Source organism: Lucilia sericata, unplaced genomic scaffold, assembly GCF_015586225.1.
Source record: "Lucilia sericata isolate MDLA Ls3-8-SP2 unplaced genomic scaffold, ASM1558622v1 Contig002745F_arrow, whole genome shotgun sequence".
In the NCBI taxonomy this organism is placed as follows: Eukaryota; Metazoa; Arthropoda; class Insecta; order Diptera; family Calliphoridae; genus Lucilia; species Lucilia sericata.
Genome location: NW_023996462.1, coordinates 31827 through 49664, shown reverse-complemented (window position 1 = coordinate 49664; position 17838 = coordinate 31827). Strand labels below are relative to the sequence as shown.

Below are 17838 nucleotides of genomic sequence, written 5' to 3'. Positions count from 1 at the left end.
AGTTAGTTAATTACTTACCCCATTTACTACATACTTAGTTAGGTGTTCTTATAACACTCCTTTCTATAGAATATTATAGCTGAATAAGTTTTCCTTATAGAGATTGCTGTTTGTTGATCTATTTTCTTTATATATGTGTTTTTGTTTTTTATTTAACTATAAAAATCTACTTTCGTATTAAAAATATTATAATTTTTCTTCCATTAAACATCTCTGTTTTTTATTGTCATTAACCAACACTACTGCTGCTAAATTAACATAACAGCTGCCATTTTATTAACATTATTTGACATTTAGCCATTTTGACAATTTTCAGCACACAAACACACAGCTGTTTGCTCGTTTTTTCCAACAAAGAGTAAGCGAGTGAGAGAAAAAGTATAGAAAAGAAGACGCTGTTGGAAAAAAATTGTGCAAAAAGTTTTTCTATTAATTGTGAAAAGAAATTAATGAAATAGTTTTGTTTAAAAAAAGAAGAAAAATAAATTTGTTAATAACAAACTAAACAAAAAGTATTAAACTAAAAGGTGAGTTAGGGTTAAAGCAAAGTTTAGTTAAAAGAAAATTGTACATGTGTTTTGTTGGTGGTGTAGAGGCAAATAAATGGTGGCTGAGTTGGTTGAAAAAATTTAAAGAATTTAATTAAATTAGTTGTTTAATTGTAATAATTTTGATAATTTTATAAAATATGCAATAATATTTTATGGAAAAGTGTACAAAAAGGAAGCGCTTGACAACAATTACAGTGGAGTTTTTTTTGCACAATCGTTGTTGCTGTTCTGGCAGTTGCTTGCTCTGCTGTTGGCTCTGCTGCTGCTGTTTTTTTCTGCCTACATTACTCATTAACAGAGAGTGTTAACTGTTAATCCTGTTATTGGTTGTTATTTGGTTTATGTTAAATTTTAGAGCGCTGCCGGCGTTGACGTCTCTACAGCTGAGTGTAAAATTTATGAGGTTTGTTCAGTCGCCTGTTCAACGTTGTTGAAGCTGCATCTCATCTCGGATATTTTAAAAAAGAAATAATTTGCTTGTTTTCTTTTTTGTCTATAAAAAAAGAGCAATTTAACACCAAAAAAAGAGTTAATTTAACGATCCTGTAGTAAAACTTAAAGAAATTGAAGCAAAAAAAACGCTTTTTTAAAGCAAGTTGCTGTGAGTGAGTGTGTGTTGAAAAAAAGCCGGTCATTGTCCTGTTCTCATTTTATTTGCCGGAAATATTTCTTATCTTTTGCAAAAAACCATTTTTCTGGTATATAGGAGAAATTTTTAAACTTCGGCAACCAGTCTGTCAGTAAAAAGAAAAAAAAAAGACAGTAAAGTTTTTAACTTCGTAAAAAACTGTGTGTGTGCAGCTACAAACAGCAAAAGCCAACGAAGTCGCCGACAACGATAAGCAAACTTGCAGGAAAAGCGACAACAGCAACAACAACTTTGACAGCCAGCGACGTAATTGTCTCTACACCAAAAACCTTTAAAATATTAAAAAAAAGAAAAAATTTTCAATTTTTTCCTTAAAAATCTATAAAATTTCTGTTTTTCTTAATAAAAAACCCTACAGTTAACCCTTTTTAACAACAAGAAAAGAAAAAAACATGGTAACCATGGAAAATGCCGAAGAAGTTATGCAAATTTTGGATCGTTTTACTCGTCTCAAGCAAAAAGAAATACCAAAGGAATTGGATGAATACTTGGGCTATGTGGCCAAGACTGGTGATACCGTTTTTAAATGGGCCTCTTTGAAATATCTTTTTAGAGAGAAACTTTTAAATGTTATAAAAAATTTTCATGATACCACTCCTCGTATAGATGGTAAGTACCCAATAAAAATTTCTCCTTTTTTTAACTAAACTGCCTGAAAGAAAAAGCCGGTTCCCAAATCAAACCGGCCTTTTTTTTCTTTTTTTAAACTCCTGTTATAAAACTTTCTCTTCTTCAGCAATTTTTTTTTTATTTTTAAATAGGGCGTTTTAGTTTTTTATAATTTTTCATATTTCTTTTGCAAATTTTTCATTTATTAAAATTTTTTCCATTTTATTCCTTTGTTCTTTAATTTTTCTCTTGCAAATTGTATATTTTTTTTGCTCACTACTCTTTAATGCAAAAAACAACAACAACAACAAAATCGCTCTATAAAAGCAAAAACACAAATAAGAGCAAAGTAATAACAGTGGTTGATTTCACTTAAGTTTATAACAAAAAAATTTATAAAAAATAGTTTCAAAAACCAACAAAAAAACCTAAACTTAAAATTTCCTTCAATTTTAACAGTTAATTTAATAAACCAATGTTAACTCTAGGATTATGTTAACTTAAAGTAATATAACAGCAGTAATAAAGGAATATGTACTTTAAACAGCCAACAGAGCTGGATAATTGTATAGGTTGTTAATTAACAAAATAACATTCAAAAAGTACTTTTTTACTTATAAAACTAATAAAATTAAACAAAAACTATTTAATTTTAGATTTTTTATAGAAAATAAGTAATAAACATGAAAAAGTGTCCAGGAAAAGTGTAAAAAAATGTGTTACAAACAAGGATCTCTATCTAAAAAACTAATATATGGCAATTTTTCTATAGAAAAACTATTTATATGAAATTTTTCCTTAGAGAAACTTTCTTTAACATTTTTTTTTTTATAAAATAAACTGTTATACTGAAAATTTTTCAATAAAAAATGTTATACCGCTAATTTTTCTATAGAAAAACTACTATACTAAAGATTTTTCTATAGAAAAACTCATATACAAAAGGTTTTTCTAAAGAAAAACTGTTAAACAGAAAATTGTTTAATGAAAAACTGTTATACTGTAAATTTTTCTACAAAAAAAACTATTATACTGTAATTTTTTCTATAGAAAAACTATTATACTGTATATTTTTTTATAGAAAAACTATTATACTGTAAATTTTTCTATATAAACACTTTTATATTGAAATCTTTTCTAAAGAAAACCTGTTATACTTAATATTTTACTACAGAAAAACTGTTATACTGAAAAATTTTCTATAAAAACCTGTTTTTCGATGGAAAATCTGGTATACAAAAAATTTTTCTAATGGGAAGCTGTTATACAAAAGATTTTTCTAAAGAAATAACTGTTATACTCGATAATTTTCTATAGAAAATATGTTATTGTGAATTATTTTCCAAAGAACAATGGTTATACACAATATTTTTCTGTCTAAAATTTGTTCTATAATAAAAATTTGCTGTATAACAGATTTTCTATATAACAAATCTCCTGTATAACAGTTTTTCTTCGGATATTACAGTTTTCTGTAGAAAATTTCTTAGTATAATTATTTTTCTATAGAAAATTTTTCAGTATAACAGTTTTTAATAGAAATTTGTTCAGAATAATAGGTTTCCTATAGACAAATGTGCAGCAAAACAGTTATACTATAGAAAACATTACAATATAAGAGTTTTTCTATACAAAATTTGCCCGAATAAAAATTTTTCTCTAAAAAAATTTTCATTATAACAATTTTCTTATAAGATTATATTTAGTATAACAGTTTATCAGTATGATTATATTTGTAATAACAGTTTTTCTATAGAAAATATAGTATAATATAGTTTTCTATAGTAAAAAGTGGAGCATAACAATTCGTATAGAAAAATGTTCATTATACAGGTTTTCTTTAGATAAATCATGAGTATAACAGTTTTTTTTTTTTGTTGAAAAACAAAATTTTTTCAGTATTACAGTTTTTTTTTAAAAAATATATTCTGTATTATTTCTTTTTCTCTATAAAAATGTACAGTATAACACTTTTCCTTTAGAAAATTTTCATCTTTAGACAAATTTCTGCAAAAAAGTTTAATCCCATGCATATTTCTATAGAAACTTATATTCATTTAACACATTTCTAAAGAAAAGTTTCTCCTAAGTCGAATTTGAATTGTGAAATTTTTCTTAAGCTGTGACCTATTTAGTGATTTTTCAAATTTTTTCCTTTAACAAATAACTGACCCTTATACAAACTTTACAAATGAAAATTAGAAAAGAAAGTTTTTCATTTTATTTAAGCAAAAAATCAAGAAAACCTGCTACATATTGTTTTTTACTTATACTCTTTCTCACATTTTATTCCCCAAATTTCCAGAAAACAAGAAAATAATTTTGAACTTCAACTTTACTTTAAGTATCTTTTGCACATTCATTATAACACAGACTTGTTATTGTTGTGCCACAAAAACAACAACAATCAAATTTATTCTTGGTAAATTTTTTTGCTAAATGAAAAAATTTATTTCACAACATTTTGTGTCTGTGTTTTATGCTTTATTTCTTCGTTTCCACATGTATCGTCATTAGCAGGGATGGAAAAATATGGAGGGGAATATTGTTTTAAAACACAATTTTTTAATAAATACTTTCAGTATAACAGTTTTACGATAGAAACTTAATCGGTATAACAGTTTATCTACAGAAAATTCTCCAATATAAGAGTTTTTCTATAGAGAAATATTCAGCATTTTCTTATATGTATAACAGTTTTCTGTAGAAAAATATTTAGTATAACAGTTTTTTCGTAAGAAAAAGTGCAGTAGAACAGTTTTTCGATCGAAAAATCTTCAGTATAACAGTTTTTCCATAAGAAAATGTTCATTAACTTATAATAAAATATTTATTATAACAGTTTTTCTATATAAAGTTGTTTAGTGTATTATTTTCTATAAGAAAAAATTTATTATAACAGTTTTTCCATTGAATAATTTTCAGTTTCATAGTTTCCCTATGGGAAAATGTTCAGTGCAACATTTTTTTATATGAAAATGTTCTATATAACAGTTTTTTATAAAAAAATGTTTTATATAACAGTTTTTCTATAAGAAAATGTTCTTTATAAGAGTTTTTCTATAGACAAATGTAAAGTATAGCAGTTTTTCGGTAGAACAATTTTCAGTATAAAAGTTTTTCTTATAGAAAAATGTTGAGTATAACAGTTTTTCTATAGAAAAATATTTACCTATAGCAAAATGTTTAGTATAAAAGATTTTCTACAGAAAACAGTTCAATATAACAGTTTTTCTATAGAAAAATGTTCTATATAACAGTTTTTCTATAGGAAAATGTTAAGTATAAAAGTTTTTCGGTAGAAAAATGTTCAGTATAACAGTTTTCCTATAGAAAAATGTTCAGTATAACAGTTTTACTTTGGAAAGAATTCAGTATAACACTTCTTTCTGTTCAGGGTAACAGGTTTTTTATGTAAAATTTTAAGTGTAACAGTTACCTTGGAAAAGGTTCTGTATAACAGTTTTTCTATAGAAAAAAAGTATAATATAACAGTTTTTCTACAGAATAATGTTCTATATAACAGTTTTTCTATAGGAAAATGTTCAGTATAACAGTTTTTCTTCTAGAAAAATGTTCAGTTTAACAGTTTTTCGATAGAAAAATATTCAGTATAACAGTTTTTCTATAGAAAAGTGATCAGTATAACACATTTTTCTATGGAAACATGTTCAGTGTAATAGTTTTTCTTTGGAAATTTTTTCAGTATAACAGTTTTTTTTTAAAGGAACAAAAAAGTTTATTTTTTACTAATATTCTGTCATTCCCATCCCTGCTTGTTTTTAATGATCATCATCCACCATCTTCATCCAGCTCCAGTTCACACACTCAGCACCACAGCACAATGAAAAATTCATTCACTTTAAGTCTGGTTCTAAAAATAGCTTAAACGCAAAATAAAAAAACTTATAAAGGAATCCAACTACAACAACAACATGAACATTTAGCAAAAGGCATTAAGCAGAAAAAAAACTCCCCAAATAAAAAAAAGAACCATTTTTTTTAATGTGTTTTCTTTTAAGCTTTACTTTATGACATTGTTATTGTTGTTTTATTTGCTGCTGCTTTTTATTGGTGTATGTGTGTGTGTGTGTGTTTATTAAACTTAAATATTTGCCAGCCTTTTTTATTTAAATGTTTTTTTTACGTTTTTGTTGTTGTTTATTCATTTTTTTATGCATTTTTCTTTTTAAGCTTTGAATTTATTTCAGTTTCGTTCGTTTACTTCTTTTCTATTGTAATTTGTTTTTGCTTAGTTACTTTATTTAGCCGGCTAGTTTTTTTTTCTTTTTAATTGCTTTTTATTGTTAATTCAAGTCAATTGTTTGTTTTAATTTTTTTTGTTGTTGCTGTTGTTTTCCATTTAAAAATATGTATACTTTTGTATATATTTACCTGAGAGCGTGGTTTAAGTAAAATTTATGTTGCAAAAACGAAAGAGTAATTAAAGAGTTTGTGTTAAAAAGAGAGCAAATATTTTTAATTGTTTTCCTTTTTATCTTTCTTTTTTGCTTAATTATAACTTTAAAATACCTTGTTATCTTCTTGTTTTTTAGGTTTTTTTCTATGAAACCTGTGTTTAAAATTTATAAAATTTCATTAATTTTATTTAATGGTTTTTGGGAGCAACAAAAATTTGCCAATAAAAAACAACAAAACCAAAGCTGTTTAGTTTTGTTCAAAGCAGAAGTTTTGTTTTAAAACTGCGCTGTTTTTGTTTATCACTCTCTGTTGTTTTCTCTGCTTTTATTTATGCAGCTGCAAAGCTCTGCTTTTGTTGCATTTCAGTTCTCTGCTTTGCTAGTTCTGTCAAGTTAACTCTGCTGCTATTGGCAATTAGCAGAAATTTCACTTTATGTTAAAGTTTTTAACATTAAAATGTTTTCGAAATGCATAAAAACAATGTAGACTGCTAACAGCAATGTTAATGTTAACTTGCATTTTTTAGACTCTGTTAATAGCAAATGTTTTCTGCAAACTTTTTCTCTCTTCAAAATGTCTTGCATTATTTACAGTGTTGCCCATTGGCAAAAAAAAATTAAGCTGTAGTTTAAAAAGCTGATTTTTCAATTTGTTGATAATTGAAACTGTTTTTCTATAGATGATTGCTTAGTATAACAGTTTCGCTATAGAAAACTTTCTGTATAACAGTTTTTCTATAAAAAAATGTTTAGTATAAGAGTTTTTCTATAGGAAAAATGTTTAGTACGACAATTTTTCTATAGAAAATTGTTTAGTATAACAGTTTTTCTATAGAAAATTTTTCAGTATAACAGTTTTTCTATAGAAAAATGTTTGTAAAATAGTGTTTTATAGAAAAATTTTCATTATAACAGTTTTTCTATAGAAAAATTATCACTATAATAGTTTTTCTATAGAAAATTGTTGAGTATAACAGTTTTTCTATAGGAAATTGTTGAGTATATCAGTTTTTCTATAAAAAATTGTTCAGTATAACAGTTTTTATATAGAAAATTGTTCAGTATAACAGTTTTTCTATACAAAATAGTTCAGTATAACAACTTTTTTATAGAAAAATTTTGCGTATAACAGTTTTTCTATACAAAATTATTCAGTATAACAGTTTACTTGTTGAAAATATTGAGTATAACAATTGTCTATAGAAGTATTTTCCGAATAACAGTTTTTCTATAGAAAAATGTTCTTATTATGAAAAAACTTTTCAATAACTTCAACCTCTAATCTGTTTCTTATATTTTTTCAGAAATTCCCCAATATCCCAATGTTGATCCCTTCAATTACGAAAGCATGAAATCATCTTTATTGGAACGTTTAGAACTATTCAATGCTGCTCCCTTTACCATTCAACGTTTGTGTGAACTTTTAATTGATCCACGCAAACAATACAGTCGCATTGATAAGTTTATGCGTGCCTTGGAAAAGAATATTCTTGGTAAGTTATTAAAAAAGAAGAAGAAAACTTCATAAAGAAACTGAAAAGTAAAACAAAATGTTAAAATTTAACAAAAAATCAAAGAAATTTGTCAAAACAGTAGGCACAACACTTATAGCGATTGAAATGCAAAAAACGCTAATATAGCATTAAAACCATAACATCTGGCAGCAGTTTTGGTAATGTTTACATTTATCACACAAGGCTGCCACATTGAATGTGTGTTATTTACCTCTTTTTGTTTTTGCTTTTGTGTTGTTTATTTTTTTTTCGCCCACATTTTCTCACACCTTAACTTATTTTCAGTAGTCAGTACCGTGGAGCCAGGACGTAAAAGAACTGAATCAGAAAATGGTGATTCCTTGGATTCTGTGGTCAATGGTGATCTATCATTGGATGTCAATGTAGACATTGATATGGAAGCTGATGGTTTATTTAATAATGCCGAAAATACCAATGGCAATGGTACGGCCAGCAAGGCCGAAGTGGAAGCAGCTAAAGAGGAGAGTAGCAGTAATAAAGCGGAAGAAAAGACCGCCACTAAAAATACTCATGCCAATGATGATGATAATTTGCCAAATCCTAAAAAAGCTAAATTAGATTTGCCGGAAGAGGAAAAACAAAAGGAAGAGGAACAGGAGGCGGCCGTAGAAAGCAAAAAAGAAAAGGAAAGTGAAGAGAAGTTGGTAGAGAAGGAAGAAAAGAAGGAGCTGGTAGCAAAGGAAGAAAAATCGGAAAAGGAAGAGGAAAAGAAAATGGAATGTGAAGAGGAAAAGGTGGAAGAAAAGAAGGTAGAAGATGTTAAGGTGGCAGAGGCTGGCAAAGCGGAATTAAATAAGCCAGAGGAAAAGAAAGAAGCTTTAGAAAAGCCTGAAAAAGTAGAAGATGTAGAAATGGAAGAAAAGGTGGCCGAAGTAGAGAAAGTAGCGGAGGAAGTTAAAGAAGAAAAGAAAAAGGAGGAAGAGAAGGAAACTGAGAAACCACAAAAAGAAGCAGAAAAACAAGAAGAAAATGCTAAGGAAGAGCCCAAACAAAAGGAAGTAGAAGCTCCTGCTAAAGAAGAAGAAAAAGAAGCAATGGAAGTAGATGGTAAAAGCAAGGAAGAACCAATTGTAAAACAAAAAGAAGTAGAAGAGAAGAAAGAAGAAGATAGTAAAGCGGCAGTGGTGGAGAAACAAGAATTGGAAAAGGGTGAAAAAGAGGAAAAGCTAGAAACAGAAAAATCTAAAGAAAAGGCTGAAACAAAAGAAGAAAGTGATAAAGAAAATCAGGAACAAAATGAAATGAAAACAGCAGAGATAAAAGAAAAACCTAAAGAAAAGGAAGAAGAAAAAGTAGAAGAGAAAAAAGACATTCCACAAGAAACAGTAAAAGAAACAGCAAAAGAAGAAAAAGTAGAAGAGAAACAGGAGAAGGAGGAAAAACAAACAGAACAAAAAGAAGAATTAAAAGAAAAAGAAAAGCCCGAAGAAACAAAATCTAAAGAAGAGGAGAAAACATTAGAAAAAGAAGAAACTAAAAAGGAAGAAGAAACTAAAAAAGTAGAAGAAACTAAAAAAGAAGAAGAAACTAAGAAGGAAGAAGAAACTAAAAAGGAAGAAGAAACTAAAAAGACTGATGAAGAAGAATCTTTAAAAGAACAAACAAAAACTGAACAAGTTAAAGAAAAACAAGAAGAAAAAGAAAACACAACAGAAAAGAAACCAGAGGATAAGGTAAAAGAAAAAGAAGAAGAAAAGTTAGATCAAAAAGAATCGGAAAAAGAAATAACTGCTGCCACAGAAGTAAAAACAAAAGAAACTGATGCTGCTGCTGAAGAAACACCGTTAAAGGAAGCTAAAACTGAAGAAACAACAGATAAAGTAGAAACTGAAGCAGCTAACACCCACTCTGCCACGCCTCCTGCACTCGCACTCAATGATCAGCCCATGGTGGAAGATGTAGCCATAGAAGAAGCAACTACTGCGCCTTTAGTGGAGGAAGTAGTAATGGCTGAACCACCACCACCAGCCCCCACAGATGCTAAGGAAGCAAATGTTAACAACTCTAATGCTACTGCCATGGCCACTGATGATACAACTACAGCCACCAATACCAGCACTAATCCCAAACCCGAAGAAGAACCTTCTGGCATGGAAGTCGATGATACCAGTCAAGAAGCCATGGATCAGTAAATTTCAACAATATTTTTCAATATTATTTCATTTAAACAAGAAAAACTCTCTTAACATTTAAGCAAAACTAAGGAAAACGCTTTAAGCGTTTTCTATATAACACGATTCAAAAAGAATGATTATAAAAAAATCCTTAAAAAAAAACATTAAAATTATAAAAAAAACAACAACAACACAAAATCTAAAAAATAGTAATTTTTAGGCATAGAAATTAATGCCCAAACTTAAATTTATATTAAAAATTAAAACAAAACAAAAAAAAAACTCTAAACATTTCAATATTTATATTTATAATTTAAACAAAACAAACAAACCCCCCCTTTAAATACTTAGAAACGACAAAAAAAAAAAGAAAACAAAATAAATTTAAACAAAATAAAAATGACGATATTTTATGGCAAAATACATGAAAATAGAAGAAGAAAAAATAATTAAAAAAATAACTTCCATTTGTGAAATTTTGTTTTAATTTTAAATAATTTCTTTAAAAAAAAAGAGTGATATTTTTTGGTAGTCAAAAACGTAAACTTTTTTAATTTTCCATAATTTACTCCTAAAGGGAACAATTTTTTTTACAATTAAAATTAAAAAAATAAAATAATAATTAAATATTTGTAGAGATTTTTGCTAATTGAAAAAAAAAAAAACCTTTTATAAAACATATTTTTCAGCCGTAACCTACTTTAAGTATTACTTTTTTAAATCATCCCTTTTTAAACCACATGTTTTCATTTGTTTCGCCTGCTTTTGTGTTTATTTTGCTTTAAATTTTATGGCATTTTTATTTTAAATATGTTTTTTTAAACTTAAATTTTGTGTTTCTTTTTAATTAAATTTTATAAAATCATAAAAATTATTTTTTTTTATTTATATAAAAACAAACAAAAAAAACTTCATTAAACATTAAAAACAAAAACTATATTCAATAAAAATTGATATAAAACAAAACAAAAATACATGTAATTGATATACGTATTAAAAAAAAAAACAAAAGAAAAATAATCACAAAGTTGTTTTAATTTACAAATTAAATACAAAAAAAATGGTCCTTCGTAAGAGCAACAGAAAAACACATAGTGGCAACTCTGTCAACTATATGCTTTGACGTTGCAACAATGTTATCAATTGAGTTTTTTTTTTAAAGCGCCAAAGTTTCAACATAAAAACAAAACTGTATGGCATCTCTGCGCTAATTATTTGTTTGACGTTAGAATAGTGTTATCAAATATGCTGCATTTCAGTGTTGTCTATACGAAATGGACAATTATGCCATTAAAATATTGTAGGATTAGTAATGGATGTCTTTTAAAGAATAAGACATCGTTAAAACCTTTAACTTTAGTTCAGTTCCTAGTTAATTCATACTTCAGACTAAGTAGTTCAATTCTATTTCAGATTTTGTTCAGTTCTAATTCTTTTTTAGTTCTGTTCAGTATTAGATCAGTTTTGATTCAATTCAGATCAGATTCTTATTTAAGTTCTAATTTAGGTCTAGTTTAATTCTAGATCAATACTAGTTCAGTTCTTATTCATTTATAGATCAGTTTTAGTTTAGTTTCTGTTCTGTTCTAGTTCAGTTCTAGTTAGTTCTAGCTTAAGTTCTTATTCAGTTCTAGTTCAGTTTTAGTTTAGTTCAAGTTCAGTTCTAGTTCAGTTCTAATTCAGTTCTAGTTTAGTTCAGTTCTAGTTTAGTTCTAGTTCAGTTCTAATTTACTTCAAGTTCAGCTCTAGTTCAGTTCTAATTCAGTTCTAGTTTAGTTCAGTTCTAGTTTAGTTCTAGTTCAGTTCTAATTCAGTTCTAGTTTAGTTCTAGTTCAGTTCTAGTTAGTTCTAGCTTAAGTTCTTATTCAGTTCTAGTTCAGTTTTAGTTTAGTTCAAGTTCAGTTCTAGTTCAGTTCTAATTCAGTTCTAGTTTAGTTCAGTTCTAGTTTAGTTCTAGTTCAGTTCTAATTCAGTTCTAATTTACTTCAAGTTCAGCTCTAGTTCAGTTCTAATTCAGTTCTAGTTTAGTTCAGTTCTAGTTTAGTTCTAGTTCAGTTCTAATTCAGTTCTAGTTTAGTTCTAGTTCAGTTCTAGTTCAGTTTTAGTTCAGTTCTAGTTCAGTTCTAATTCAGTTCTAGTTCAGTTTTAGGTCAATTCTAGTTCAGTTCCAGTTCAGTTCTAATTCACTTCCAGTTCTAGTTCAGTTTTGGTTTAATTTTAGTTCACTTCGGTTCTAGTTCAGTTGTGGTTCTAGTTCAGTTCTAGTTAGTTCTTGCTTAGTTCTAGCTCAAGTTTTTATTCAGTTCTAGTTCCGTTCTAGTTTAGTTTAAGTTCAGTTCAAGTGCAGTTCAAGTTCAGTTAAAGTTCAGTTCAAGTGCAGTTCAAGTTCAGTTCAAGTGCAGTTCAAGTTCAGTTAAAGTTCAGTTCAAGTGCAGTTCAAGTTCATTTCAAGTTCAGTTCAAGTTTAGTACTAGTTTAGTTCAAGTTCAGTGCAAGTTCAGGTCAAGTTCAGTTTAAGTTCAGTTCAAGTTCAGTACTAGTTTAGTTCAGGTCAAGTTCAGTTCTAGATCAAGTTCTTATTCAGATCTATTTAGTTCAAGTTCATTTCTAGTTTAGTTCTAGTTTAATTCTATTTCAGTTCAGTTCTAATTCATTTCCATTTCTTGTTCAGTTTTGGTTTTTCAGTTCAAATTCAGTTCTGTTTTAGTTCAGTTCTAGTTTAGTTCTAGTTCAGTTCTATTTTAGTTCTAGTTCAGTTCTAGTTTAGTTCTAGTTCAGTTCTATTTTAGTTCTAGTTCAGTTCTTATTCAGTTCTAGTTTATTTCTAGTTCAATTCTATTTCAGTTCCAGTTCAGTTCTAATTCACCTCCAGTTCTAGTTCAGTTTTGGTTTAATTTTAGTTCACTTCGGTTCTAGTTCAGTTGTGGTTCTAGTTATGTTCTAGTTCAGTTCTTGTTCAATTCTAGTTCAGTTCCTGTTTAGTTCTAGCTCAAGTTCTTATTCAGTTCAAGTTCAGTTCTTATTCAGTTTTAGTTCAGTTGTAGCTCAATTTATTTAGATCCATTTAGTTCTAGTTCAGTTCTATTTTAATTCTATTTCAGTTCCAGTTTAGTTCTAGTTCACTTCCAGTTCTTGTTCAGTTTTGTTTTAATTTTAGTTCACTTCGGTTCTAGTTCAGTTCTTGTTCAGTTTTAGTTCAGTTCTAGTTAGTTCTTGTTTAGTTCTAGCTCAAGTTCTTATTCAGTTCTAGTTAAGTTCTGATTGAGTTCTAGTTCAGTTCTAGTTTACTTCAAGTTAAGCTCTAATTAACGTCCAGTTCAGTTTTGGTTTAATTTTAGTTCACTTCGGTTCTAGTTCCCTTCTAGTTTAGTTCAGTTTTAGTTCAGTTCTAGTTCAATTCTACTTCAGTTTCAGTTCAGTTCTAATTCACTTCCAGTACGAGTTCAGTTTTTGTTTAGTTCTAGTTCTGTTCTATAGTTCTAGTTCAGTTTTAGTTGAGTTCTTGTTCCGTTTTCCCATAATTTCCCATAATTCCCTCATTATAAAACACTGGATTTGTTTACATTTTTCTTATAATAATATTTTGTTCTTTTTAAACGAAATAAACTTTATTACTTTGAAATTCTTTTAAAAGTTTCCAAAGAAAAACCCAACAAATGTTGACTAATATAGGAAATGCCCAACATTTGTTGTAAATTCTTTGATAATAGGAGATTGTTTTTCTATAACTACTAATAGCTATTAAATAAATTTAAAACAAAAATTGAAATGAAACAAACAATAATAAATTAATAATAATAAAATATATATCTTTTAAAAATAGAACTATTTAACTAGAGTGATTTTGGTTTATTTTTGTTACAAGGAGAGATATTTCTTTAATTAAGCTTTTGAATAGATTTATGGAATTCCAACTTTTTAGCTGAGATAAGACCACTGGTTAAAAAGCTTAAGCTTTTAGAAAAGAAATTAAAATCTAATAAAAAAAATTAAAAAGGAATATAATAAAGAGTGATAATAAAAGTATATAATTAACATAAAAAGAACAACAAATTGTAATTGAAAACAATAACTAAAAAAAAAAAAAACTAAGACACTAAAATATAAAGCCCCAGCACCAGGCTGTTGAAGATTTATTATTGTTTTTCTACTGCCGCATAATTTAAGCTAATGAGCAAAATACACCAACTATTCCATTAAATGCCCGCTCTTTCTAGAGCCGTTAACTGTTGGCCCAAACGTTCCTCTTTGGCTTTACGTTCCGAACTTAGCTTCTTGCAGTGTGTGTAACTTTGCAAAAATGTTTGCACATCAATTTTACCATTTAGAAATTGCTCCACATGACGTTCACATTCTGTGTCTGCATTGGAGGCAGCTATTTGCAACAGCTCTCTTATATGTTGTGGATTATATTCCTCCGATTTCTTAAGATATTTCTTATTCAATTGATCACATTTTTCGCCTAAATGCTTAAGTGTTGTAACATCATCACTTAGTTTACGTTTCAATTCCACGAGATGGGTTTCCTTGGTTTCATTTTCTTTGGAAATTGATTCTACTTGATTAATCATGGAATCTAGATCCTCATTTAACTGCTGCACCACAGACATTTCCTCTATGAAATCATCAAAGAACTCGGGATCATTGTCCAGCTGTTTAAGTTCATCCAGCGAGAGGGTAGAAAGATTTGGAAAACTGCTTTCATTTAAACGAGGCGAAGTGGATTTGGAGGGATCATGTGGTGAAGTTTCTTTGCTGCTGTTGGTGCTATTCGAGGCACCACTGCTGGTGCCGCTATCCAAAGATTTGGCCACTTGTAGGGGATAGGGATGATGATGATGTGAATGATGGGAATGATGATGTGTCTGAGGCAGCATTGTTTGCTGAGCCCCTAGGGAGGTATTATTAGGCGGGGGTATGTTTATAGGACTGTTGGCCTTAATAACAGGTGGTGGGAAACGTTCAAACTCTCGTATTACAGCCTGTACAACTCGTCCCAAATCTGAATGAGGAGAATACTGGAAAGAGAAATAAAAAGAAAAATGTCAAAAAAAAAAGTGAAAAAAAATTCTCAAAAATGTTAAACAAAAAATTTTAACGATTATTCGATTAATCGAATATTCGGTTTTTTGAATATTCGTCAAAAAATCGATTAAATTGTAAAAATTTTAGCAAATAAAAAAATTGAAAATTAAATGTAAATAAAATTTTTTTAAAAAAATGGAAACGAATAATCGTTTAATCGGGTAACCGCTTTTTGGTATTCCTTTGAATTCCACAATTTTTAACATGAATTTTGATTTTAAGCAAATTAATATCAAAAATTGGGAAAATAATAACATATACAAATTTAATCTAGTAACCGGTTTTTGAATATTCGTTAAAAAACCGATTCAATGTTAAAAATTTTTACCAAAAATTTAAATTGAAAATTAATTCGTTTTAATTTCACTATTTTTAACATAAATTTTGATTTTAAGCAAATTAATATAAAAAATTGGAAAAATAAAAACGAATAATTATTTAATCGAGTAACCGGTTTTTTAATTTTCGTTAAAAAAAACCGAATAAATTTTAAAAATTTTTAGCAAAAATTTAAATTGAAAATTAAATTTAAATAACTATATAAATTTTTGTAAAAAATGGATACGAATAATCGTTTAATCGGGTAACCACTTCTTTGCATTCGTTTTAATTTCACAATTTTTAACATAAATTTTGATTTTAAGCAAATTAATATAAAAAATTGGAAAAATAATAACGAATAATTATTTAATCGAGTAACCGGTTTTTGAATTTTCGTTAAAAAAACCGAATAAATTTTACAAATTTTAAGCAAAAATTTTAATTGAAAATTAAATTTAAATAAATAAATTTTTGTAAAAATGGAAACGAATAATCGTTTAATCGGGTAACCACTTCTTTGTATTCGTTTTAATTTCACTATTTTCAACATAAATTTAGATTCTTAACAAGAAAATATTAATATTTTAAGAAAATAATAACGAATAATTATTTAATCGAGTAACCGGTTTTTGAAAATTCGTCAAAAAAAAACGAATAAATTTAACAAATTTTACCCAAAAATTTAAATTGAAAATAAAATTTAAATATATATATAAATTTTTGTATAAATGGAAACGAATAATCGTTAATCGGGTAACCACTTCTTTATATTCGTTTCGATTTTACTATTTTGAACAAAAATTTTGATTTTAAGAAAAAAATATGTAAAAGATAATGATAAATTTTCAGATAAATAAGAGCGATTAATCGTATAATAGAGTAACCGGTTTTTGGTATTTGTTACATTAGAACAAAAATTTATTATAATTAAAGGTAAAATTTGGTTATTAACAAGAATATGAAGTTTTTGGAACAAAAGTTGGCGAATAATCATTTAATCGAGTAACCGGTTTTTGGTAATCGTTTTAATTTTAAACAAATTTATTATTTTTGAGTAAACTTTGGAATAAAAACAAGAATACAACAATCAAATGCAAAAAGTTATGAAAACTTATGGCGAATAATCGTTTTTACGAATAACCGGTTTTTGAATTCGCTTTTATTTATAAAATTTTTTGGATTTTTTTTTTCAATTAAATTTTAGTTTTTGGCAAGAAAATTTTATTTTTCGCAAGATTTGTAGCGAATAATGGTTTAATCGAATAATTCTTTGAACCTAATAACGATTATTCATTAAACCGATTACCAATTTTCACACAAATTTTAAAACATATTAATATTTAAGGTTTAAACTAACTTTTGTTAGAAGAAATTTGGAAAAATACCAAATTTTTTATTAAGATTAAAAATAAATAATCATTTAGATAGAATATTCGGTTAATCGATGTTTGATTTTCATTAGAAATATAAAAATAATAAATATAATTTTTAATTAAATCACAATATTTTTCAATACAACTTTCACCTCACCCACCAGCAACAAGTTTAAGGTCACTCTACACACTACTACTAGCATACTGGCTTACGGTTTCAATCCAAGTCACAAGATTGGTAAACAAATTTTAAAAATAACAATGTTTGCCTTCAACTTGCTGGCATCCAAGGATAAAACCTTGACGAAAACAAAACAAAACTGACTGACAGTTACTTTTATTGCAAAAGAAAAATCAAACCAGTTAAAGCTTAAAAAAGGAAAATTCAATATTTTGACAAGGTCATTCTTAAATACAACATAACTATGAAGGATATTCGGCACAGACAGAAAAAGAAAAACTTACATTTAACAAACCTGGAGCCGATTCCACCTCACCGGTAGAGGCATTTACCCATAAATGTTGCACCAAAGGGGATAACATCAATTTGGGCTTTTCATTGGGAAAGTTAACACCCAATAAAACGGATAATATGAAATTGCGTCCTCCGGACTCGAAATGTATGCAATATTCTTCCAAATCACAGACCTCAACCACACTGGGGAAAGAAAAATTTATAATTTTCATAAAAATTGATAATTTTTTACAACTTACTTGTCATTGAATACTTTTAAAGTATCAATTTGGCGACGACGATAGTCTAAATTGTTAAATTGCTGAGTTCGCATTAACATTTTTTCTATATTTTATTAAATTTTAATTTTGTTCTTTAAAACCCTCAAATAACAAATTTGTTTTCCTATTTTTGTTGTACAACAGGAGTTAACAAATAACAATTACTTGCACAACATTTAAAAAAAGAAATTGTAAATTAAAAATTTCTAGTAAAATAATTATATTTATAAGTAATTTTTAGAATGTTCTTTGCAAAAAAACAAAGTTTTGTTTTTCTTTTTCTTATGATCACAAATGCAAATAAAAATGTTTTGTCAAAATAAAACACTCACACAAACATATACCAACTCTGCGGCGACAAACAATAACATCTGCGGCAGACACTAACAATTCTGACGGCGGCGAAAAATAAGTTTTCGGTTGTTTTTAAAATTTCCAACGCTTT

General features: G+C 27.5%; 2 protein-coding genes across 4 annotated transcripts; one reads left to right on the top strand and one right to left on the bottom strand.

Annotated features, from left to right (window-relative positions):
- The first annotated feature begins 271 nt into the window (after positions 1–271).
- LOC119614272 (serine/threonine-protein phosphatase 4 regulatory subunit 2) lies at positions 272–10088 on the top strand. 3 transcript variants are annotated; one of them, XM_037970412.1, is made up of 4 exons: positions 272–527; positions 1559–1809; positions 7535–7723; positions 8033–10088. In XM_037970412.1, the coding sequence occupies exons 2-4, from the start codon at positions 1593–1595 to the stop codon at positions 9895–9897; spliced, it is 2271 nt and encodes a 756-aa protein (XP_037826340.1). In that variant the 5' UTR covers positions 272–527; positions 1559–1592; the 3' UTR covers positions 9898–10088. The 3 variants fall into 3 exon arrangements, with proteins under 3 accessions (XP_037826340.1, XP_037826339.1, XP_037826338.1); XM_037970411.1 differs by having other exon boundaries at positions 8030–10088; XM_037970410.1 differs by lacking the exon at positions 272–527 and having other exon boundaries at positions 955–1809; positions 8030–10088.
- Positions 10089–13436: 3348 nt separating this feature from the next.
- LOC119614274 (vacuolar protein sorting-associated protein 37A) lies at positions 13437–17751 on the bottom strand. The gene is made up of 3 exons (XM_037970413.1): positions 17373–17751; positions 17124–17316; positions 13437–14897 (listed from the first exon to the last, which is right to left on the bottom strand). The coding sequence occupies exons 1-3, from the start codon at positions 17450–17452 to the stop codon at positions 14076–14078; spliced, it is 1095 nt and encodes a 364-aa protein (XP_037826341.1). The 5' UTR covers positions 17453–17751; the 3' UTR covers positions 13437–14075.
- Positions 17752–17838: the final 87 nt, after the last annotated feature.

Excerpts from the sequence above, each read along its gene's own strand:
- LOC119614272 (XM_037970411.1), top strand. The coding sequence starts at position 1,593 with ATGGTAACCATGGAAAATGCCGAAGAAGTTATGCAAATTTTGGATCGT. Across the intron at positions 1,810-7,534 it reads TACCACTCCTCGTATAGATG|AAATTCCCCAATATCCCAAT; the intron begins GTAAGTACCCAA and ends ATATTTTTTCAG. Across the intron at positions 7,724-8,029 it reads CTTGGAAAAGAATATTCTTG|TAGTCAGTACCGTGGAGCCA; the intron begins GTAAGTTATTAA and ends ACTTATTTTCAG.
- LOC119614274 (XM_037970413.1), bottom strand. The coding sequence starts at position 17,452 with ATGTTAATGCGAACTCAGCAATTTAACAATTTAGACTATCGTCGTCGC. Across the intron at positions 17,317-17,372 it reads TTAAAAGTATTCAATGACAA|TGTGGTTGAGGTCTGTGATT; the intron begins GTAAGTTGTAAA and ends TTCTTTCCCCAG. Across the intron at positions 14,898-17,123 it reads CGGCTCCAGGTTTGTTAAAT|TATTCTCCTCATTCAGATTT; the intron begins GTAAGTTTTTCT and ends TTCTCTTTCCAG.